A 26677-nucleotide genomic window follows, 5' to 3' on the forward strand; every position below is an offset into this window, starting at 1 on the left:
ATATGGGCTTGGGACAAGTATGAGGGAGCAGAAAGACTAACTGAGTTCTCTAATAAATTTCAGGTAGTAACAGCGAATCAAGAATCACAAGAGGAGGAGGTATACCTGGAAGAGGCAGCGTGATACGGGAAAGTTTCAGTTGAATTACATCGTGGTCAGACAGAGATTCCAAAATCAGACACTGGATTGTAAGGCATTCCCAGGAGCAGATATATGCTCAGAGCACAATGAGCAGTGATGAACAGTAGGCCGAAGTTTAAGACATTAGTCAGGAAGAATCGATACGAAAAAAAGTGGCATACAGAAGTACTAAGGAAAGACGAGATACACTTTAAGTTATCTAAGGCTATAGATACAGCAATAGGGAATAGCATAGTAGGCAGTACAGTTGAAGAGTAATGGACATCTCTAAAAAGGGCAATCACAAAAGTTGGAAACAAAAACATAGGTACGAAGAATATAACTACAAAGAAACCATGGGTAACAGAAGAAATACTTCAGTTGACCGATAGAACAAGCAAATACAAAAATGTTCAGAGAAATTCAGGAATACAGAAATACAAGTCACTGAGCAATGAAATAAGTAGGAAGTGCTGGGAAACTAAGACGAAAGAGCTGCATGAAAAATGTGAAGAAATCGAAAAAGATATGATTGTCAGAAGAACTCACACAGCATACAGGAAAGTCAAAACAACCTTCAGTGAAATTTAGCGCAAGGGTGGTAACTTTAAGAGTGCAACGAGAGTTCCAGTGTTAAATGTAGAGGAGAGAGTGGATAGGTGGAAAGAGTTCACTGGGGACTCTATAGGGAAAAGTTTTGTTTAGAAGAAGAAACAGGAGTCGATTTAGAAGATAGAGCGTATTCAGATTACAATCAGAATTTAAAAGAGCTTTGGAGAACTTAAGATCAAATAAGGCAGAAGGAATCGATAACATTCCATCAGAATTTCTGAAATCATTAGGGGAAATGGCAACAAAACGGCTATTCACGTTGGTATGTAGAATATATGAATCTGGCAAAATACCATCTGACTTTCGGAACAATATCATCCACATAATTCCGAAGACTGCAAGAGCTGACAAGTGTGATAATTATCGCACAATCGGCATAACGGCTCATGCATCCAAATTGCTGACAAGAATAATATGCAGAAGAATGAAAAAGAAAATTGCGGATGTTTTAGATGATGATCAGTTTGACTTCAGAAAAGGTAAAGGCAACAGAGAGGCAATTATGACGTTGCGGTTGGGCAGCAAAATAACCAATAACTGATGGAGCAAGGAGGACATTAGATTCATACCAGCACTGGTAAAAAGTGAATTGCTGGCCAAAAGAAGTCTGCTGGTATCAAACATAGACCTCAATTTGAGGAAGAAATTTCTGAGTGTGTACGTTTGGAGCACAGGATTGTATGGTAGTGAAACATGGTCTTGGGAAAACCGGAACGGAAGAGAATATAAGCATTTCAGTTGTGGTGCTACAGACGAATGTTGAAAATTAGATGGGCTGATAAAATAAGGAATGAGGAGGTTCTGCGCAGAATCGGAGAGGAAAGGAATATGCAGAAACACTGACAAGGAGAAGGGACAGGATTGTAGGATATCCGTTAAGACATGAGGGAGCTGCAGAGGGCAGAAACCTTAGAGGAAGACAGAGTCTGGAATACACCTAGCAAATAATTGAGGATGTAGGTTGCAAGTGCTACTCTGAGGTGAAGAGGTTGCCACAGGAGAGGAATTCGTGGCGGGCCGCATCAGACCAGCCAGAAGACTGATGACTCGGAAACAAAACTGTTCAGTCGTGACTATTGTACCCAGTTTTTTTTTCTGTCTAATATATCAGGTTGTGTTATCCTTGCTTCCTTCAGGGCCTCCTTTAATGCATCAATCCGTTTCACAGTTTCCTGTTTAGCATTGGTGCGAAATTCGTAGAATTGCACAACGTTCCTTGTTTATCTGTTTGGATCCATTCTTTTAATTTTCCATAGAATTTTAGAACGAGGTTCCGCGTATCTGAATTTATGTTGGTATAATCTTCAAGTTCTTTGTTTGAGCTTGGTCTATACATTCACGTTTCAGTATACGATGACAGACCGAAATGTAATGCCTTGAATATTTTATGGCAATACTCTTACGTGTTCGAATAAAACAAAATTTATTGACATTCTGCCTCATCATTCCTCATGTGCACATATTTATTTCTCAGCATTTCTCTCAATGAAAAACCCGTTTGATGACACCGTCACTGTAGAATATTTGTCTTTCTCGATGACACCTATTCCTGCACCGTTTCATCAATATTTAAGTTAGGCCCTCGAAGGTGTTTTTCATGTTTTGGACACAGATCAAAACTGCATGGGGCCATGTCGGGACCGTAAGAAGGATGAGGGTAAAATGCTGCAAATATGTTGACATGAAGACGAAAGATGTGGAATATTAGTAACGTTTATGTTATTTAAAAAGCTTTAATAGTGTCTGTATAAATAGCTCGGAAGCGTTACTCTTCAGCACGAGCTCATCATTTGAAACTAAAAGTTTCCAGATCACATTTCGTTATCTCTTCTGGTCTCTTCCAGTGTTTCTCTTCCTGTTTAAAATGCGTCTTTCAGGCTCATGAAGTCACTGTCATTTCATGACTACGTTGTTGTGTCCGATTTTTGTGTCATTTTTTGTTATAGATATATTTTGTAAGCCGGATTCGAAATCATTTCTTATTGATGTGACGATCGTCTGCAGTCCCTGTAGTATGGGATCTTTTCAACGTGCGATGTTCATATGTCACGTTACATGCCTACGAGTGGAACTCCAGTGCCTGTAGGCACTTTGCACTGTTCGTTTTGTTACACCAACAGATCAAAAATGGCTCTGAGCACTATGGGACTTGGAACATCTGAGGTTATCAGTCTCCTAGAACTTAGAACTACTCAAAGCTAACTAACCTAAAGACATGACACACATATATGCCCGAGGCAGGATTCGAACCTGCGGCCGTAGCTGTCGCGCGGTTCCGGACTGAAGCGCCTAGAACCGCTCGACCACCGCGGACGGCACCAACAGATCGAGCAACCAGATTCAAAGTGAGGTAGTGGGCAGATCCAAGCACGACAGTTTCTTTCTGCTATTCTATCACACCTCCAGATAGACCCATCTTAATGTGCTGATTCCGTACCATCTACTGTCATATGCACACCACTACACTGCCATGTCTTACTTCAACTCTAGAGGGTCATATTAACTCCAGATACGCTTTATACACCGTCGACAGCAGGAGTAGCCAACTGTTTTTTCATTCCGCCTTCTTTCGTATCTCTGTTGTAGTAAATTTCGTAACCACCTATCGGTTCTACATTAATCGTAATCTGCGAAGTAACGCAATACTTTTCTTTTCTCCGCCAGTTCCGACTGAAAATGTGCAGAATTTGTTGTGGTACTTCGTGCAATATCCCTGTTTCAGTCCTCATAGTTTCATCGAGTTCCGATAGGTGGCGGCGCTAAAAGCAGCCTTCATAATGGCGCCTCCAACGGAGGTGTATTCCAAGCAGAGAGCTGTCATTGAGCTTCTTTTGGCGGAAAACACGAGCATCGCAGATATTCACAGGCGCTTCCATAATGTCTGTGCAGACTTGACTGCGAACAAAAGCACTGTGAGCTGTTAGGCGGGGCGTCGGTCATCATCGCAACAAGGTTGCGCAAACCTGTCCTATCTCCAGCGTGCCGGCTGGTCGCACACAGCTGTGAATATGGAACGTGCGGACACTCTCATTCGATACGATACTGTAGTGCCCGGCACTGCAACGTCGTATTCATCCGAAGAAACCGGGCAAGCGACTTTCAGCTAAAATGCCTCCTCTGTACAGAAATGTACACAATGGATGTAATAATGCAGTTTGTAGCCACATGGCTGACGGTATATGGAGTTACGGATCTGGTCGTGCTCGGATAGCTTGTTGGTAAGGCGACCTCCCGCGCTGAGCGGAAAATCCAGGTTCGTGTCCTGGTTCGGCACAAATTTTCACTCTCGTCATTCCAGTATACAACTGATGGTTATCCATATTCGCAACTGCGATTACATTTTAATGCAACACTCATTCGAGGTGGTCGATGGATCATAGTCAAAGACCTCGCTATTCAAGTGGACGTCTCTGTTGATAGTGCTAACACACTCGCCCACCAGTTAGGGTGTTCAAAAGTGTGTACCCGCTGGGTTCCTCGCCACATAACAGAAGACAATAAAGAGGCAATGAAGGACCATCTGTGACAAATTGCTTGCGCGTTACAAGACTGATCGTGATAATTTTTTGTCAAACATCGTCACAGGCGATGAAGCGTGGGTTAATCACTTCGAACCGGAAACAAAACGGCAATACACGGAATGACGCCACACCATCTCTCCCCCGACGTAAAAAAGGTGAAAACCCGACCCTCGGCCAGTAAGTTCATAGCGTCTGTCTTCTGGGACTCTGAAGCGGTTGTTCTGCCGTATGTCCTCCCTCACAGTGCAACGATCAACTCTGAAATGTACTGCGCTACCCGCATGAAATTGAAGAAATAGTTTCAGAGGACTCATCACCACAAAACTTCTCGATAACAACGCAAAGCCTCATACAAGTCTGCACACCCGAGGGGTGCTCTCTAAAACCCATTGGACTGTTCTTCCTCACCCATCCTACAGCCCGGATCTCGCACCTTCCGATTTCCATCTGATTGGCCCGATGAGGGATGCACTCCGCAGTAAGCAGTACGTGGATGAATGAGAGATTATTGATGCAGCAAGATGTTGTCTCCGAAGCCGACAAGTAGAGCGGTACCATGCGGACATACAGGCCGCCGCATCGAACGAACATTACGTTGAAAATTAGGGTTTTGTAGCCAATAGAATAAGGAATAATGTGGTGTACTAGAATCCTGAATAAAACCAATCCGCTTTCCGCAACAAACAACAAAAAATATGTTGCATTGCTTATTGAATGTCCTTCGCACTCTTTTAAAGTAGTGAAGTAACAAGTTAAAGGACATAATAATTACTTCCCAAATACTCTATGTCAAAATTTTACGAAAACCTAAACAATATTTTCAGAACCTGTGCCGCCAACCGCTCACCACGAAAGCTGGCACGCCCACTAGTGGTTCAAAAAATGGCTCTGAGCACTATGCGACTTAACTTATGAGGTCATCAGTCGCCTAGAACTTAGAACTAATTAAACCTAACTAACCTAAGGACATCACACGCATCCATGCCCGAGGCAGGATTCGAACGTGCGACCGTAGCGGTCGCTCGGCTCCAGACTGTAGCGCCCAGAACAGCACGGCCACTCTGACCGGCGCCCAATAGTGGGTCTGAGGGACCACGTTGACTGCCACTAATCTGCAAGTTTTATTGTATTATTTAACCTCCTGGTCGGACACTCTTCCTAGAGCCACAGTCGTCGAGGGAAGGAATTTGTGTGAGCATGCGTCAGTTAACAGTGTACACTTTGTTTTGTGCATTATCGTATTTTCACTGTTTGTTTGTCGTATTCTCTGAAGCGGAATTTGGGGGACAGCCCAGCATTAGCGTAAGAGTGGAAAACTGAATAAAAACCACATTCAGGTTGGCCGGCGGCACGAATTCGGTTCGGGTGTGGTGCACCTCCCTGTCTCACAAGCTAGCGAACAGTGCATTACGCTGTACGAGCAGGACCAAGTTCTTTGCAGTAGTCTGTGGGGAAAGGAAAACAAAACAAACGTAGACGCTTCGTAAAATTCTCCTGCCGAAGAACAAAGAGAAAAAGAGTTGAACAGAGAAATAAAATAAGCCTACGAGAACGCTATAGCGTAAGTACTGTGTTTTAGAACACTATTTATCAAGCTTATCGCTAGAGAAATTACGGCCCAGTGTACTTTTTATGCCGTCCGAGGTGGCCGAGCGGTTCTAGGCGCTTCAGTCAGGAACCGGGCGCCCGCTTCGGTCGCAGGTTCGAATCCTGTCTCGAGCATGGATGTGTATGATGTCCCTAGGTTAGTTAGGTTTCAGTAGTTCTAAGTTCTAGGGGACTGATGACCTCAGGAGTTATGTCCCATAGTGCTCAGAGCCATTTTTGTACTTTTTATCTCCTACCGTTTCCAACCTGAACTTTACGCTCCAAAGTATTCCTGTATTCGAAGCATCGTATTTAGCTTACTGAGTGAAACAGCAGACGTGAATGAACCCAAAAAGTAACGTATAGTAACTTTATCTATACATATGTTTCGTGATATAGACACAAATCAAATTCAAAGTCAGCACCACTCCCTGAAGTAGCTTAGTGTTCTAACTGCTTGTTTCAGAACGTGTTAACGAATTATGTCATAAACATTAACAATACCGTTTAACTATTTTTACTATTAGTGGCCACATATCACTACTGCACATTGTTTGCCTTCTTTCGTACATAAAATTCATTCGCCATGAATTAATATTGTTTCTCAGTTTTCCTTTGTTGCTTTAGAAATCATCATGGGTACCAAGTTATTTCATTTGATGCATGAACGCGACGATTGGACTCAGTGACGTTGTAGACATTCGAAAATGATCTGTATACAACATAATTGTGTTAATTATGCATATCAACATTTTTTTTAAAAAAATGATAAAGTATTTTATACACTCCTGGAAATGGAAAAAAGAACACATTGACACCGGTGTGTCAGACCCACCATACTTGCTCCGGACACTGCGAGAGGGCTGTACAAGCAATGATCACATGCACGGCACAGCGGACACGCCAGGAACCGCGGTGTTGGCCGTCGAATGGCGCTAGCTGCGCAGCATTTGTGCACCGCCGCCGGCAGTGTCAGCCAGTTTGCCGTGGCATACGGAGCTCCATCGCAGTCTTTAACACTGGTAGCATGCCGCGACAGCGTGGACGTGAACCGTATGTGCAGTTGACGGACTCTGAGCGAGGGCGTATAGTGGGCATGCGGGAGGCCGGGTGGACGTACCGCCGAATTGCTCAACACGTGGGGCGTGAGGTCTCCACAGTACATCGATGTTGTCGCCAGTGGTCGGCGGAAGGTGCACGTGCCCGTCGACCTGGGACCGGACCGCAGCGACGCACGGATGCACGCCAAGACCGTAGGATCCTACGCAGTGCCGTAGGGGACCGCACCGCCACTTCCCAGCAAATTAGGGACACTGTTGCTCCTGGGGTATCGGCGAGGACCATTCGCAACCGTCTCCATGAAGCTGGGCTACGGTCCCGCACACCGTTAGGCCGTCTTCCGCTCACGCCCCAACATCGTGCAGCCCGCCTCCAGTGGTTTCGCGACAGGCGTGAATGGAGGGACGAATGGAGACGTGTCGTCTTCAGCGATGAGAGTCGCTTCTGCCTTGGTGCCAATGATGGTCGTATGCGTGTTTGGCGCCGTGCAGGTGAGCGTCACAGTCAGGACTGCATACGACCGAGGCACACAGGGCCAACACCCGGCATCATGGTGTGGGGAGCGATCTCCTACACTGGCCGTACACCACTGGTGATCGTCGAGGGAACACTGAATAGTGCACGGTACATCCAAACCGTCATCGAACCCATCGTTCTACCATTCCTAGACCGGCAAGGGAACTTGCTGTTCCAACAGGACAATGCACGTCCGCATGTATCCCGTGCCACCCAACGCGCTCTAGAAGGTTTATGTCAACTACCCTGGGCAGCAAGATCTCCGGATCTGTCCCCCATTGAGCATGTTTGGGACTGGATGAAGCGTCGTCTCATGCGGTCTGCACGTCCAGCACGAACGCTGGTCCAACTGAGGCGCCAGGTGGAAATGGCATGGCAAGCCGTTCCACAGGACTACATCCAGCATCTCTACGATCGTGTCCACGGGAGAATAGCAGCCTGCATTGCTGCGAAAGGTGGATATACACTGTACTAGTGCCGACATTGTGCATGCTCTGTTGCCTGTGTCTATGTGCCTGTGGTTCTGTCAATGTGATCATGTGATGTATCTGACCCTAGGAATGTGTCAATAAAGTTTCCCCTTCCTGGGACAATGAATTCACGGTGTTCTTATTTCAATTTCCAGGAGTGTAGTTTCTGTGAATATCTCCACCACACCCGCATACTTCCCTGCATTACCAGGATAACTCCTGATAAATCAAGATGTGTCCTCTTAATGAATTCCTCCCTTTAGTTAAAGTTGTCCATAAATTCAATTTCATTCAGTACATCTTTATTAGTTACTCGAGATACCCACCTCATATTCAGTGTTCTTCTACAGCACCACACAAAACAGTTTCTGCATTTGTATCTACATTTTCGCTCCGCAAGCCACACTGTGGTGCGTGGCGGAGGATACATTTGTACCACTACCAGTCATATCCTTTCCTGTTCCACTCATAAATAGAGCGAGTGAAAAACGACTATCTATATGCCGTAATTTTTCTAATATTGTCTTCGTGTACCTTACACGAAATGTACATTGGCTGCAGTAGAATCGTTCTGCAGTCAGCCTCAAATATCGGTTCTCTAAATTTTCTCAATATTGTTCTTCGAAAAGAACGTCGCCTTCCCTCCAGGGAATCCCATTTCAGTTCCCGAAGCATCTCCGCAACACTTGCGTGCTGGTCGTACCTACCAGTAATATATACAGCAGCACGCTTCTGAACTGCTTCGATGTTTTCCTTTAATTCGAATTGGATCCCAAACACTCGAGCAATACTCAAGAATGGATCGCATTGGCGTTCAGTACACCGGCTCCTTCATAGATGAGCTACATTTTCCTAAAGTTCCCCCAATGAACTAAAGTCTATCAATCGCTTTCCCTATTACCGTCTGAAAGGTGGCTACACTGAGCCACTGCGCCAGAGATTGCGCCTACACAGTGCTTGGGGAGAGCTCGTAGTGGTCAGTGCCTGTCGAGGACTCGTAGCAGTCTGTGCTGAGATGTCGTAGTGAAGAGTGTTTGTTGAGATGAGCTAGTAGGCAGTGCTTGCTGAGATGTGATATTGGAGAGTCTTGTTGAGATGTGGTAGTAGAGAATCGGTGTGGAGATATATTGTAAGGATTAGAGTGATTTTCATCAATATAAATGAGGTAACAAACTCCTTTTCTTTTTTTTCTCATTATTTCAATGTCCTGAATAATGCATCATTACAGGTTCAGTCAACAAAGCATCTGGGTTGTGTTCTTGTATTAGAGTGTAATTCTGCTTTCCTTACGCAATTATAGTATTTCTAATTTTCCTTTATCACGTCAATATAATTGGTATTTAAAAATTCTTGTCTTGTTGGAGAAGAACCGTGTCAGATGTGTACGTTGAGTCACACTCCCACACACAGAACAATTACACTTGTGCTTTGGTTTAGTAGGTTTTATAGTTGCTGGAGACTTAATTAATTAACTGTGTTAACGAAAATTTTCTTTCATTGTTTGTTGTTATTCTATGCAGTCAGATTGCGTACAAAAACTAGTCAGGGCCAACCGTTTACGAGACACAGCGTAATCGGACAAACAGCTACCAAAAATATTTGCATTGTATTTAATTAAGCCCCCATGCACGTCCTTACGTGGTCCTTCCATGTGACACCGTTTTGCACCCTCTAGAGATTTAATCGACGTGTGTGTGTCAAGCAGCACACTATTAATGTTGCATTCAAACTTTACAGAATCGATATTCCCACTGATCTGCATTAACTTACGTTTTTTACATTTAGACCAGGCTGTCATCGTCACACCAACTACACTGGTGTCCAAAATTAATGCAACAGACCGCTATCTCCACGTCGTGTGTGTAATTCACGATATAATCATAAAAACTGTCATCAGATGTCCGTGTGTTCGAGTTGTGCACGGAAGACGCCATTTCGGTCAACGGTAAACCGCACCAACGATGGGAATGAGCGTTTGGCGTCATTGGCCGGGAGGCCACTTACGGGGCAGGTCCGGCCGCCATATCGCAGGTCTTATTACATTCGACGCCACATTGGGCGACCCGCGCGTCGGGAGGGGATGAAATGATGATAAAGACAACACAACACCCAGTCCCTGAGGGGAGAAAATCCCCTACACAGCCGGGAATCGAGCCCGTGCCCGTAGGAAGGCAATCCGTCACGCTGACCAACGATGAAGTCAGGGCATCTATCAAACGGACTAGTGTTTACCGGGTAGTCCCACATCCACAATCGCTGTGTACATAGTCACAGACGGTGCAGTATGGCACAGAGAAGACGCCTGCCAGATTCTCTGCGTGGAGGGCCATAGCAAGAATGGAAACAGGACAGTCGCAAATTCATGTAGCCGATGGCTTAACGGGAATCGCTGTGATGTTTCTCGGATGTGGCGACAGTTTATAGAGACCTAAACTTTATCCCGAAGACGAGAGCAGGGCCGACACGTGTTGCATCAGAAGGAGAGCACGGTTACTTGGCTGTGAGGGCACGAGTCACTGCCTTAGTACTGCGCAGCAACTGGCCTCGCAGCATCCACATCGTGGCAAACGATGTAGAGAAGGTTTCAACAGGGTGACCTTTATTGTCGTAGACCTGCTATTTGTGTGCCTCTGACGCATCTTCACAGAAGAGACCATCAAATGGAGCCGTCTACATGCCATCTGGACTGTCGAACAGTAGGCCAATGTTCTGTTCACAGATGAGTACCGATTTGGTGTGGGGAGTGATTCTCGGCGGATTCGCATCTGAAGGGAAAGTGGAACATGATTTCGAAACCCGAACATTGTGAAAAGAGACTGATATCGAGGCGGATTGCTAATGGTGTGAGCAGGGATTACGTTGACCACTGGAACAACCATTCATGAAATTTTACGGGTAAATCAGCAAGATTTAATAGCTAACAGGTAACATGACGAGATCTGGGAACCTCATGTACGGTTGTTGCGATGTAGTGTGCGTACAGACTTCGTACTGATGAACGGTAATGCTCGACCTAATAGAGCACGAGTGCTTGTTGTTTTCTTGGAAATAGAAGATATTGCATGCACGGTGTGGCCTGCTCGCTCTCCCTATTTGAATCCCATAGAGAATGTCTGGGATACACTAGACGTCAATACCCACCAACCACTCTCCAAGACTTGGGAGCAGCTCCGCAGGATGAGTGGGCGTTATAACATGACATTGCAGCATGGGCCGTCGTTGCCAGGCCTATTTTTTACCAGAGGTGGTCGCACCCCATAGTGAGCACATTAGCCAGTTGTCGGAATTTGTGTGCATAACCTGTTGAAAAAAAAAAACGAACAATATTATCGTCTACTGTTGTGCATGTTGCAGTTGTTTACATTTTCTATACTTTACGTTGTTTCCACTTTACTACCACCTTTTTACACTGTTTTGTGGCAAAATAAACACACCCTTGGAAAACTTCCGTTATTGCTTTAATTTTGGACACCAGTGCACACAGAAAGTAACAGCGTTCACATCACACTTTCCTGGGGCATTCCAGACGATGCACCTGTCTCTGCCGAGCACTGGCCGTCGAGAATAACTGATCTGTTAACCGTCGCCGTTTCATTTCCATACAGGCCTACCTTCGAGACAGATTTCTTCAGAAAATGCTTCTTAACATTAAATTTATAATCGATGTTAACAAATTCCTCTTTTCCAGAAATGATTTAATTTCAATAATCAGTCTACATTTTATACCCTCTCAATTTCGGTCATCACCAGCTACTTTGCTGCCGAAATAAGGAAACCCGTCTATTACTTTTAGTGTATCACTCTTACCTAATTCCCTCATCATATACGCTACGTATAGGAGAGATGTGAAATGGAAGAGGCCTATCAAAGAGATTTGAAACTTACTGTTCGAGGTCATCAATGAGGACGTTGTGCAGCACTCCATGGCGATCGAGGAATGCTCGGAAGTGGTCTTGCACGTGGGGCGGCACCCTCACTTCCACGGGGTGGCCGGCACGGTGAGCTCGCGACCAGAAGTCGAGCGCCGGGTGCTCCCGCAGCTGAGACAGCGTCTGCAGCTGCTCCTCCGTCGGCACCAGACGGTAGACTTTGTGTCTGCCACAGAAAGACGACAACTGCCTCGTTATGTTCTTCCAAGTGTCTATTTAAACATATGCATTACTCGAGGACTGCGGAGGAACTGCCATGTAATAGCTTTTGTGAAGAATGAATCACCGCAGACGAATTGTACACTGCCGGAAAAAAAAAATTTGTAGCCCTGATGACGACATATGCCATCTGGGGATAGTAGGTGTACTGATAATAGTTTCAACGTCATCCGCCAACAGACGGTATAGTGGTATAGTTACCAGAGCGACATCTGTGTCTACCCTTTCACATAGAATGGTCATTGCCAGCCTCAGTGTGGCGCAAAGGTGTGAAGCAAGCAGACAACTATGGCACGCAGAAAGAGTCTTAAAGGAGTCAAATTGTGGCCTTCCAAATGGCGGAACTGTCCTTTCGGAGAATTGCCACACACGTTGGAAGTGTTACGTCAGTGGTGCAGCGATGCTGGTATCAGTAGTCACGTGAACGTTCTCACGCCCGCAAACAAGGTTCTAGACGTCCACGCGGAATAGCCGCCCGCCAGGATCATCATGATATAAGGAGAGCTACCATGGTTCAGATGAGAGGGCTTTTGAGTCCAGGAGTGTTAACACAAACTGTTACGAACCGGTTGTTAGCAGAGGGTCTCCATATAACTCTAAACAGATAAATCAGCCTTTGGTACGTTTTTAAGTTTTAATTGCTGATTTGAGCATGTCTGCTCTAAGCATTGACTATTGGTTTCTCTCAATGTAACTTAACGATTTTTAAATTTTCATTTCGATGAAGAAATTCTTAGAGGCGTCGAAACCTAGATAAATTTATTAAACAATTATTTGCAGCCGGTTGGCTGTGTTATTTCTCCGTAAGAGCGTGCAAAAATGTGATACGACACAGAGAATTCTCCACTGAGCAGTTTGAGATAGGGAATCTCGGATCGGAGAAGCCTGCTTAAGGAGATATGGAAGTAAACTCGTCCACCGCTTTGTCTAGCATTACTGTTTTCCAGCTTATTTACAACTAACATGCGTACAGTCTTACACGAACGGTACTGTTTATTTCATGTACATTCTTCACTTCCTGCAAGGAGCCATGGAGGACGAGCCTGATTACTAGGAAGTCATGATGCAGGTTCTGTTTACTTTACTTGTCCATGAGGTGGCTCTGTTGTGTCGTATTTACATTATCCCATGAAAGAACGCGTTATGGATCAACGACAGACTCACTCATTACTCAATGCTGTTCAGAGACGAGCAGCACAATACGGTGGGCCAGCACCGGTACAATACTTCCTGGTCGGTAGAGCAGAAGGGGAGGTTCTATTTCATGGCCTGCGAGGTCACCTGACCTGAATTCCTTTGATTATTCCCTATGCGGATATCTAAACTCACATGTGGATACGGAGATGGAATTATTTGCCAGAATTAAATCTGCCTGTGATGTGATTCGGAGTACACCAGTGATATTTTTCAGGGTGCATCAGAATCTTGCTCGCCGATTTCATGCTTACATTGAGCTTGATGACCGCCATTTCAGCACATTTTCTAAGATACAGTCCAAATGGTACGTTCATTGTGTTAATGTTGGTATCTGCAGTGAACTAATGTAAATAAAAAAGTACACAGTACTGTTATTTTATTCTTAAATTCTCCTTAAGATGGTTTCGCCGACACCAGGTTCCCTACCTCAAATTGTTCAGTGAAGCATCCTGTATGTTGAAACACGTATGTGTCCATTGGCAGCGATGGCGAGGCATGACAGAATCTCTGACCAGAGAGTTATTTATCGTTGCTAATCTGCGCTTGACTGCGCGAGAGTTCAGTTGCATGTAGGGAGTCGCGAGGAGCAGTTGCGAGTTGTACTCAGTCGGAAGTTATGTGTGAGGAGTCGGCGGGCGTCGACATGGGTCTCTGGTCAAGGTTCGGGACGAGGTATATTGTTAAATAAGGTAATGAAGCAGCATTGCGCACATCTGATAATGTAATGTATGTTAATTGTAATTAATTTGTTCAAGAAATGCCGCAATAATAATTATGTTTTCAAAGCAATCGTTTTCTTTAAAAAAAAGGAATCATTCCAATTGAAACAATATTTCCTATGTTTTTCCACCCTGAATCAATTTATCAGATTAATTATTGCACAGGGCCTAAGGTCAGCGATGCTGCCCTATTATTGTGGGTTTGATTTCTTAATTTTTGTGTCGAGTTTACATTGGGACATTGTTTTTTCAATATTTTTGTAGCGAAGGTACAGTTGCTTTTATTTCAATTTAACGATGTTTTGTGGGAGCTCAACAACATTTGGGTCATTATTATTCAGTAATTTATGGGGAACTAACTTTTGGCACGTTTTCATTATCATTGAGTTTTCTTTTATTTTTGCTGGGAACTCACACTTTGGGTCTATGCCCATTAACATTTAATTATTGTCTTTTCAAAGTTCTGCGGGGAGGTTACACTTGGCTCCATTCATATTTAATTATTATCTCTCATTTTTTGTGGGGAGGTTACACTTGGCGACATCCAGTCCAGGATCGTATTTCTTTGAGAATCTTCTGAAAAGTAGTCAGATATCTGGTCTTCTTTACTTAATATAATTAGCATTTGGCGCAACGCTTTTACTAATTTTGTGACTTTCTTCCACAGATCATCGGCAATTCGTTGCTCTCTGTTGTATTTGTGTTTGTTGCTTTTTGCATTGTGCTTATTTCATTTGTGAATAATTGTGACTAGTGTAAAAATGCTGCGAAAGACTGTTAATAGTGCATCGCGAGGTATAATGAATGAAATAACAGACTTAAATAACTTCACCGATAGTACTTGCGACACGCAATGTAATGATGACAATCCTCCATTTAGTGACAATCAGTATGTACCGACCACCAATGTTGATTTTGATCTTATTAATGAACAGATAAATTCAATTGCGTCGTCTGTTAATTTAACGACAATTGATGACGCGGGGCGTTCTGTTGCAATGAGCGCTGCCCAGCTTAACACAACCGGTTTGCAAAATTCACGTAACGAACAGACGAATTTTTCTAATGAAAAAGAACAGTGTAATCAGAAGGCGTCAGAACTATTTAATTCCAGTGTAGTGACTAACAGTGTACATCCGAATGGCAAACCTTGTTGTAAATTACAGAATGACCAAATGGTCACACAAAACGCGACAATTGCAGGTACGCAATCAAACAGCACATAGAATAGTTAGGTAATGTTACTGAGGCTCAAATTATAGCAATATTGCAACATATAATTAAAAAACAAGACGACTTACTCAAAAAAACTTGCTGAACAGCACGAACAATTTAGAGAATGGAACAAAGAATTTTCTGAAAGTCTTAAACAGCCGACGAAAAACACGACAACCTTAATGAACAGAACAAACAAGTTAGTGAACAGATTACAGCTGTTACCGTGCAGTGTCAGGACATTAAAAGACAATTACGTGAGGATACTAAGGCTTGTGCTAATAACAGTAATGAAGAAGTTGGCACTGTTGCAGAAGAATTAAGTAGTACACGTGTAGGCACAACAGAATCACATTAAGACGAAATTAATGCAGTCACTGAATAATGTCCTAAAAACGCAGTACAGATTCGCTACGAGTTTAATTTAAAGTTACCAGAAATTTCACACAGTCTGAATACGGAAGTCGATGAGAAATTTGCACGACAGATCAACCAAATTGACGAAAGTAGTGAAGTAACAGAATTGAAAACTATTTCAGTCACCAATACGTCACAGAATCCGCCACGTTGCGAGTATTTGTCAGAGTCACGCAGCGCGTATAATTTGAGCAATTTACAGAGACTACGCGACTTAAAATCCGAAAAGCCACGCGACTTAAAATCTGAAAAGCTACGCAACTTGAAATCCGAAATGACACAGACAAACAGATTCTCACACAAACCTGAACGTGTTCTCAAATTCAGTGACGAGAACGTTGATTATAAGCAATTTGCATTTGTAAAAAAATCTAAGGAAATTAATAATGACAGAGCACAGATACACGATTTGAACAGTATACGACAATTTATTTTTGTACTTTCACCGCTATTATCTGTAATGCAGAAACTAGCTTTAAACTGGATACGACAATTTGCTATTGTATTTTCATCAGCATTGCTTATAATGCAGAAACTGGAATTAGCATGGATACAACAATTTGTTTTTAGATTTTTACCGCCATTGCCTGCAACGCAAAAGCTAAGATTTATTTGCAGCGCGTAAATGACCTCAGGGGATTCATTACGCTTTAATGAATATGTGCCGTAGCGTGCATAGGGCCCCGAGCTGTAGTAGTGCTGTTTCATCTTTAGTTTTCTGCACTGCTGCCTTCTCTTCTACTATCCTTTATATCTATCAAAAAAACTCTTCAACTATTGCTCTACCTAGAATTAAGAAAAATGACTAAAGAAAACCTGATAAAACAAATTTTTACCGAAAGTGACAATTTTCATTAGGCACTCCAGAACCACGAGAACTTTAATAACAGATAAAATTTTAATCATCAGTATGTGTAAAATTAGCAGTAACAGCGAATGCATTTTGGTAACAATAGATGTTTTCCACCGCAACAGCATGAAAGTCAGCCGCTTAGCATACCTAACCAACAATGCAGTCTACAAGGTCAACCAAACTTTAATGTTTCGCCGCATGCACGTATAGTCCCAGGTACAACAAATAGTAACGCACGCCAGCAAAGAAATAACTACGTACAGAAAACACACTATTTCAATTCCTATTGCACTGCGCCGTATAGAAATGACTATCATGACAGACGTAAAATTAATGAGCACAATTCTCAGCGTACATTTAATAACAGTCGATCTTTTCAGCAGCAAGAACATCAGCAACAACATATTATCATGAATGAACCAGACAATAGGTGTCATCTATAGCGTAATACGTCAGGAAGAAATAACAGAACAGTTCAAATAGTGGATATGCCACAGCATCCTCCCGTAAATAACAGTATGTACGATAGAATTTGACCAGATACAGTACAGGTTGCATATTCCAGTAACGTAAGCAATAATTTTCACACGCAGAATCTTGTTCACGAGAATGTTATTTGAAACATGCTTTGTTGAATGCACCACTTTTATCGCATCCAGATCTTACCAGAAGTTATTCCATTGCCACCGACTGTTCCAACACCGCTTTAGGCGTACATATTTTCCAGGAAATTGAAGAAGATGACTCTACAGTAATTAAAAACATCGCATTTGCAAGCCGCATTCTGTCAGCTGCTGAACGAAATTATTCTGTTACTGAACTTGAAACATTATGTGTTGTTTGGGCTTTTACGAGATTTCGACATTTTCTTTATGGAAGACATACCACCGCATACACAGACCACAGAGCGATACAATTTCTACTTTCAGCTAAATTTACTCACGACAGGTTAAGTAGATGGAAGCTTTATTTACAAGAATTTAATTTTACAATAGTTCACATTCCCGGCACGCAAAATATTATAGCAGACGCACTATCCCGTTCTCTCAGCAACAATCAGCAAGACATCGCAACCAACTTCCGTAAAGCAAATTTCAGCGTGATGTACATCCAACAAGTTACATTTGAAAATTTCATTTCATCGTCATTACAGGACACAGCACAAGAGCAAAGTAAAGACAACGTGTGGAAAGAAATTAAACACCTTTGGCAAGATAAGAATAATGTTACGATTAGAAACCATTACACTGTACGCAATGACATTCTGTTTCGCCGCCCTCACCCTGACAGCAACAATTGGTTATTATGCATTCCTGATGAACTTGTTAACAAATTAATCCGGTATACTCATTTAAGTTACGCACATTACGGAGCCAGAAAATGTTTTATTATACTGAGACAGAACTGTTATTTTACCAACATGGAGAAACGTATACGACGAGTTTTAGCGTCATGTAAAATCTGCCAGAAAACTAAGTCAGACACAACTTCACATATTCCTCCATTATATCCCATTGTACCTGTTAAATTAAGACACATGGCCGCTGTAGACATTTTTGGTCCAATTCCGAGAACTAAGAGAGGTTTTTGCTACATCTTTGTCGCTGTTGAACTCACTTCAAAATTTGTTACCTTCACTCCATTACGCAAAGCTACTGCTAAAACTGTATCGAAAGCATTTGTAAAGCATTTTCTATTCCATGTAGGGCATGTGTTGAAAGTAATTTCCGATAATGGATCACAATTTCGTTCTGCTATATGGACACGCATGTTAAGAGCTAGAAACATTTCTCCGATCTATATATCCAAGTATCATGCTTCTTCGAACCCTTGTGAGCGATTAATGAAAGAAATTGGTAAACTGTGTAGAATATACTGCCACAAAAGACATATTGATTGGGACACACACATATTCATATTCCAAGATGTAATTAATTCCATTCCAAATGAATCCACTATGCTATCTCCGTTTGTTATACTGAAAAATGTTGAACCACCTAACAAAATTACCGAATTAGTAAACTTTCCTACATCTCGTCGATTGCGACACCACGAAATAATTGAAATTGCGCTGAACAACATCAAACGTGCCGCAGAGCGCCGGAGAAGACAGCAAAAACAGGTTTTACACGCCGTGACTTTCACATTGGACAGAAGATATTAGTATGTACACACTATTTATCCAACAAAATAAAAGGTAGGTGCAGTAAATTTGAACTTCTATACGCAGGTCCATATCGGATTCGCAGCATTCCTCACCCCAATGTTGTACACGTTGAAACTGTGAGAACCAGAAAATCCAAAGGAAACCACCACGTCTCCAACATTAAACCCTTTATTGAATGAAGATACTTTATGATTTATCATACTGTAATGCCATTTGCTAATTTTTATGACCACTTATACAATTATACTCACATGACCACTTACTGATGATTATCGTAGTTTTTCTTGGCAAGTGCCCAGCAAGGTAAGTCTAGCAGGTCGCTCTTCTTGTCGTTACACATCAGACCGTGCATATTTTTCCAGATGAATTTACACATTTTATGACTATTTATGCAATTATATTCACAAGACTAATTACTGATGATTATCGTATTTTTTCTTGGCAAGTGCCCGGCAAGGTGAGGTTAGCAGGTCGCTCTTCTTGTCGTTACATATCAGACCGTGCACATTTTCCATTTTTTTTTTGTATGTACGATTGTTTTCATGTTTTGTTTGTATGCACTATGAAATAGTTAAGATATAGCAAACACCAGTTGACTTTGACATTTTGCCCTATGATATCTCAACATCGTGACTATTTTATATATATATATATATATATATATATATTTTTTTTTTTTTTTTTTTTTTTTGCTGCTGCATTGTGATATTCTGTGTACATTTTTTGCCTCTGAACACCATCTATGTCTTTGACATATTACGTTTTCTGTCATATTATGCTGTGTGCTCAATTATGTTACTATAAACCAGTCATTATTTAGTGAGTATATCATGTAAATGCAAGACATTAATCTTTGTTTATACACTGGGTACATTTTTGCCTCTGAACACTATGTTATGCTGTATGCTTAATTATATCACTATAAACCAGTTTTTATCTAATGGGTTGTTGTTGTTGTGGTCTTCAGTCCTGAGACTGGTTTGATGCAGCTCTCCATGCTACTCTATCCTGTGCAAGCTTTTTCATCTCCCAGTACCTACTACAACCTACATCCTTCTGAATCTGCTTAGTGTATTCATCTCTTGGTCTCCCTATACGATTTTTACCCTCCACGCTGCCCTCCAATACTAAATTGGTGATCCCTTGATGCCTCAGAACATGTCCTACCAACCGATCCCTTCTTCTGGTCAGTCTGTGCCACAAACTTCTCTTCTCCCCAATCCTATTCAATACTTCCTCATTAGTTATGTGATCTACCCATCTAATCTTCAGCATTCTTCTGTAGCACCACATTTCGAAAGCTTCTATTCTCTTCTTGTCCAAACTATTTATCGTCCATGTTTCACTTCCATACATGGCTACACTCCATACGAATACTTTCAGAAATGACTTCCTGACACTTAAATCAATACTGGATGTTAACAAATTTCTCTTCTTCAGAAACGCTTTCCTTGCCATTGCCAGCCTACATATTATATCCTCTCTACTTCGACCATCATCAGTTATTTTGCTCCCCAAATAGCAAAACTCCTTTACTATTTTAAGTGCCTCATTTCCTAATCTAATTCCCTCAGCATCACCCGACTTAATTGGACTACATTCCATTATCCTTGTTTTGCTTTTGTTGATGTTCATCTTATATCCTCCTTTCAAGACACTGTCCATTCCATTCAACTGCTCTTCCAAGTCCTTTGCTGTCTCTAACAGAATTACAATGTCATCAGCGAACCTCAAAGGTTTTATTTCTTCTCCATGAATTTTAATACCTACTCCGAATTTTTCTTTCGTTTCCTTTACTGCTTGCTCAATATACAGATTGAACAACATCGGGGAGAGGCTACAACCCTGTCTTACTCCCTTCCCAACCACTGCTTCCCTTTCATGTCCCTCGACTCTTATAACTGCCATCTGGTTTCTGTACAAATTGTAAATAGCCTTTCGCTCCCTGTATTTTACCCCTGCCACCTTTAGAATTTGAAAGAGAGTATTCCAGTCAACATTGTCAAAATCTTTCTCTAAGTCCACAAATGCTAGAAACGTAGGTTTGCCTTTCCTTAATCTTTCTTCTAAGATAAGTCGTAAGGTCAGTATTGCCTCACGTGTTCCAGTGTTTCTACGGAATCCAAACTGATCTTCCCCGAGGTTGGCTTCTACTAGTTTTTCCATTCGTCTGTAAAGAATTCGTGTTAGTATTTTGCAGCTGTGACTTATTAAGCTGATAGTTCGGTAATTTTCACATCTGTCAACACCTGCTTTCTTTGGGATTGGAATTATTATATTCTTCTTGAAGTCTGAGGGTATTTCGCCTGTTTCATACATCTTGCTCACCAGATGGTAGAATTTTGTCAGGACTGGCTCTCCCACGGCCGTCAGTAGTTCCAATGGAATATTGTCTACTCCGGGGGCCTTGTTTCGACTCAGGTCTTTCAGTGCTCTGTCAAACTCTTCACGCAGTATCATATCTCCCATTTCATCTTCATCTACATCCTCTTCCATTTCCATAATTTTGTCCTCAAGTACATCGCCCTTGTATAGACCCTCTATATACTCCTTCCACCTTTCTGCTTTCCCTTCTTTGCTTAGAACTGGGTTTCCATCTGAGCTCTTGATATTCATACAAGTCGTTCTCTTATCTCCAAAGGTCTCTTTAATTTTCCTGTAGGCGGTATCTATCTTACCCCTAGTGAGATAGGCCTCTACATCCTTACATTTGTCCTTTAGCCATCCCTGCTTAGCCATTTTGCACTTCCTGTCGATCTCATTTTTGAGACGTTTGTATTCCTTTTTGCCTGTTTCACTTACTGCATTTTTATATTTTCTCCTTTCATCAATTAAATTCAATATTTCTTCTGTTACCCAAGGATTTCTACTAGCCCTCGTCTTTTTACCTAGTTGATCCTCTGCTGCCTTCACTACTTCATCCCTCAAAGCTACCTATTCTTCTTCTACTGTATTTATTTCCCCCATTCCTGTCAATTGCTCCCTTATGCTCTCCCTGAATCTCTGTACAACCTCTTTCTTTTAGTTTATCCAGGTCCCATCTCCTTAAATTCCCACCTTTTTGCAGTTTCTTCAGTTTTAATCTACAGGTCATAACCAATAGATTGTGGTCAGAGTCCACATCTGCCCCTGGAAATGTCTTACAATTTAAAACCTGGTTCCTAAATCTCTGTCTTACCATTATATAATCTATCTGATACCTTTTAGTATCTCCAGGGTTCTTCCATGTATACAACCTTCTTTCATGATTCTTAAACCAAGTATTAGTTATGATTATGTTGTGCTCTGTGCAAAATTCGACCAGGCGGCTTCCTCTTTCATTTCTGTCCCCCAATCCATATTCACCTACTATGTTTCCTTCTCTCCCTTTTCCTACACTCGAATTCCAGTCACCCATGACTATTAAATTTTCGTCTCCCTTCACAATCTGAATAATTTCTTTTATGTCATCATACATTTCTTCAATTTCTTCGTCATCTGCAGAGCTAGTTGGCATATAAACTTGTACTACTGTAGTAGGCGTGGGCTTCGTATCTATCTTGGCCACAATAATGCGTTCACTATGCTGTTTGTAGTAGCTTACCCGCATTCCTGTTTTCCTATTCATTATTAAACCTACTCCTGCATTACCCCTATTTGATTTTGTGTTTATAACCCTGTAGTCACCTGACCAGAAGTCTTGTTCCTCCTGCCACCGAACTTCACTAATTCTAATGGGTATATGATTTAAATGCATTTTGTGTTTATAACCCTGTAGTCACCTGACCAGAAGTCTTGTTCCTCCTGCCACCGAACTTCACTAATTCTAATGGGTATATGATTTAAATGCATGACATTAATCTTTGTTCACCATTTTCAGAAAGAAATAACGTGTAAAGGAAATAAATTAAACAGAAATGGGAATTTCACCTACGGAATAGACGAAAGAAGGTACAAAAACCTTATGAGGAAAAGTAAATGGATCAGGATTAACAAGCATTAACAAGAATATACTATACACATCGTAGAATAGCAGTCTTAACTAATTTTTTCTTTCAGAACACAAGGTGATTGATGCAGGCTGTCAGACAGAACTGCACATCTTAGTTTTAGTGATGAAATATGATAGAAATAAGGAATAGTTGTGTAATGAGTAATGAAGTGATTATTTGCAGATGATAATGAATGCTGATGAATAATGATGAAGAATATGCTACTATGGATAATGAAGTTTTTCTTTACAGGTGATGATAATAATGGAGTTATGATAATATGGATAATGAAGTTTTTTCTTTACAGATGAGGATAATGTTGAAGTTATGTATTTATGCTATGTAGTTATTTAAGTATTTGTTGCAGTTCATTTTGACAGTATGTGTTTTATTGCATAGTAGGATGAATGAAGGTTTTGGAAGGGACAGCTATGGAACACATTTTTATACACATTTCATTGCCTGTTAATTCGAAGTTCACTACTTTTCAGCATAAAATGCGTTTCTTCCTTCAGATTAATAATCCATTTTTTTGTATATTTTTTGCAGGAGAAATTATTTATGAAATTAATGTGCTATAAGCAGTTGTTCATTAAGTCTATGTCATTTATGAATGTGATCACATATACTCTACTCGTTTCATAGCCTTGCTACAACTGACTCATGACGAATGACGTTACACATCTTCATTTACAGCAATAATTCAAATGCAAATATTATTATCCCCCAGCAATTAGTTATCGATCTCAACGCAATGCATTGCTAGCAAAAAAAATATAATAATACTTTGTAATTAGGCTATGAATGCCAATGTTCTCTGTAAATGACTTCTGACGATTTGTAATTAGGCAATGAATGCGAATGTTCTGTGTAAATTACTTCTCATAATAATACTTTGTAATTAGACTATGAATGCCAATGTTCTCTGTAAATGGCTTATGACGATTTGTAATCAGGCAATGAATGCGAATGTTCTGTGTAAATGACTTCTGATGATTTGTAATTAGGTAATGAGTAGCAGTGTTCTCTGTAAAGCACCACATGAATATAATGACTTCTGATGATTTGTAATTAGGAAATGAGTACCAATATTCTCTGTAAAGCACCACATGAATGTAATGACTTCTGATGATTTGTAATTAGGAAATGAGTACCAATGTTCTCTGTAAAGCACCACATGAATGTAATGACTTCTGATGATTTGTAATTAGGAAATGAGTACCTTTGCTCTCTGTAAAAGCCACATGAATATTATGACTTCTGATGACTTGTAATTAGGAAATGAGTGCCAATGTTCTATGTAAGACACCATATGAATATTTTGTCTTCTGATGATTTATAATTAGACAATGAGTGTCAATGTTCTCTATAAAGCAATTTATGAACGTTTTTCTGTAATACTACATACATGGTACAGAAATGTTCAATAACAGGGCACTGAATGCCAGCAACTATTAATGTAATTCCCAATGAAGACTAGTATGTGACTTAATGACCTTCACCTTCTGACCTAACTACCCTGAATTACTGCAATATCCATTTGTCTTGTATATCCGCTTGATCATGGAGCACTATATTTGGTTTTTGCACTAATTCTACGTTGGTGTGCCTTGTAAGAGCGTGCTGTTGACACGACATGCTGTCCACCATTGTGAGCGATGGAGACGTTATTATGGTCCCACTGTTTGGTGTACCTCATGTACTGCCAAAATGATAACATAGAATATTTCTACGACATTTCAGTGTCTTGGCTACGCTGATAAATACTTCTGGGAAAAGAACTTCAGATTGTTCCACTTGGTGTTGTGCTACAATAGAAAGATATGGACTTTCAGTGCAGCTGCATGCAACCTAAAGTGCTACAACCATGATGCAATCCTTACCTTTCCTATCCTAATTCTTGTAACATAGTGAAAATTACTTTTTTGCTAATATGATTTGTATTCATGACTAATACGTTTTTTTTTTCATTTGCTGATATGTTCTGAACTACAGTACATGTGAATTTATGTCATTTGTTAATGAGATTTGGACTAATTATGTCCATTTGTTGTGAAGACTTTGAAGAATTTTTCAGTGCATGTGCACTTATGTGTAAACATGTTTTGTGCTGAATGTCAGTAAGTGTACACTTTTGTCATTTATCAATATGATTTGTATATATATTTTTCTGATTTGCTGATATGTTCTGTACTCATTGTATATATATTTTTTGTCATTGTCTGATATGTTGTGTACTCAGTGCATGTGCACCATATATACTTCATGTTCTATATCTGTATATATGCTGTAATTGTAAAGTTAATTAATCATAACAAAATATGTTGCTCATGGCAAGTCCAAATGACTCACCATTGCTGCCAAATTTTTGCCCCCCCCCCCCCCCCCCCAGTGGACGGTTATGAAACACGTATGTGTTCATTGGCAGCGATGGCGAGGCATGACATAATCTCTGACCAGAGAGTTATTTATCGTTGCTAGTCTGCGCTTGACTGCGCGAGAGTTCAGTTGCATGTAGGGAGTCGCGAGGAGCAGTTGCGAGTTGTACTCAGTCGGAAGTTGTGTGTGAGGAGTCGGCAGGCGTCGACATGGGTCTCTGGTCAAGGTTCGGGACGAGGTATATTGTTAAATAAGGTAATGAAGCAGCATTGTGCACATCTGATAATGTAATGTATGTTAATTGTAATTAATTTGTTCAAGAAATGCCGCAATAATAATTTTGTTTTCAAAGCAATCGTTTTTTTTTAAAAAAAGGAATCATTCCAATTGAAACAATATTTCCTATGCTTTTCCTCCCTGAATCAATTTATCAGATTAATTATTGCACAGGGCATAAGGTCAGCGATGCTGCACTATTATTGTGGGTTTAATGATTAATCTTGATTTCTTAATTTTTGTGTCGAGTTTACATTGGGACATTGTTTTTTCAATATTTTTGTAGCGAAGGTACAGTTGCTTTTATTTCAATTTAACGATGTTTTGTGGGAGCTCAACAACATTTGGGTCATTATTATTCAGTAATTTATGGGGAACTAACTTTTGGCACGTTTTCATTATCATTGAGTTTTCTTTTATTTTTGCTGGGAACTCACACTTTGGGTCTATGCCCATTAACATTTAATTATTGTCTTTTCAAAATTCTGCGGGGAGGTTACACTTGGCTCCATTTATATTTAATTATTATCTTTCATGTTTTGTGGGGAGATTACAATGTCCTGTTAAATTTTTGCACGCTCTTACGGTAACAGCCTGCATATGGTTGCTGAAAGACAGCCATGCTCAAAAGTATAAGATAAATTAAAGATTGCTCCATTCCATTTTGTGACAATGAACAACGTTGACGTACTACGAACGCACTTCGGCTACTTAACGCTGTCTACTGTCTGCACACGACTTGCTGGTCGAATGCGCATCTGTTGTTTACGGTTGTTAGTTCAAGCTGCCATCGTAATTACTGCGCTGACGTCGCTTATACTCCAGGAATAAAATTAGTCCCAGAACTGTATGGACTGACGCTGTGTGTGCTGGCCATTGATGTGAATCATTTACTGCTTAAAACTTTTCTACATATCATCCAAGATTGTATTTATTCTAAAGATTTGCGCAAGGTGTTCCGGTTTTCATACCTTTAGTGCACACTGTGTTGTAAGATTTATTAGCACTGGAAATTTGACACAAATATACCACCTGGACATCTAGTTTACATTAGGAGGGACCATCGTAGTATAAGGATATACGAGGACGATGGAAGTAAAACAAACCTACAAATATATGTAAATGCTACATGAAAATCGTTTGTCGAAATGAGAATACGTGAAGCCTTCAACGACTGCCAGAGCAAAATCTTATCGAAAACGTCTCAGCAAATCCAAAAAAATTCTAATCATTTGTTCTGCCTGTCCTTGGCGCCAAAGTAAGAAACTCGTAGAAGAAATAGCCACCGAAAGTGAAGGAAGCATGCATACGCAGGTATGCTGAACCATGTTTTCAAATGCACCTTTATGAAGAAAGATGCAGGATTATTGCCTCATTTCATCCTTTAGATAATAGTGTCAGTTCCGCTAAGAAACAGCTTAAATAATTAGGAGTAAGCGAGACCGTGTAG

The 26677-nt window shown here is 41.1% G+C and overlaps 1 protein-coding gene across 1 annotated transcript in view; it reads right to left on the reverse strand.

The window, feature by feature from the left end:
* Positions 1 to 26677, reverse strand: part of LOC124796028 (carboxypeptidase B-like) — an 80657-nt gene that overhangs the window by 38686 nt on the left and 15294 nt on the right. Inside the window, exon 2 of the mRNA XM_047260112.1 lies at positions 11771 to 11980. Within this exon, the coding sequence (XP_047116068.1) occupies positions 11771 to 11980 (210 nt within the window). The remainder of the gene's footprint in view (positions 1 to 11770; positions 11981 to 26677) is intronic.

This window comes from Schistocerca piceifrons, chromosome 4, assembly GCF_021461385.2.
Source record: "Schistocerca piceifrons isolate TAMUIC-IGC-003096 chromosome 4, iqSchPice1.1, whole genome shotgun sequence".
NCBI lineage: Eukaryota > Metazoa > Arthropoda > Insecta > Orthoptera > Acrididae > Schistocerca > Schistocerca piceifrons.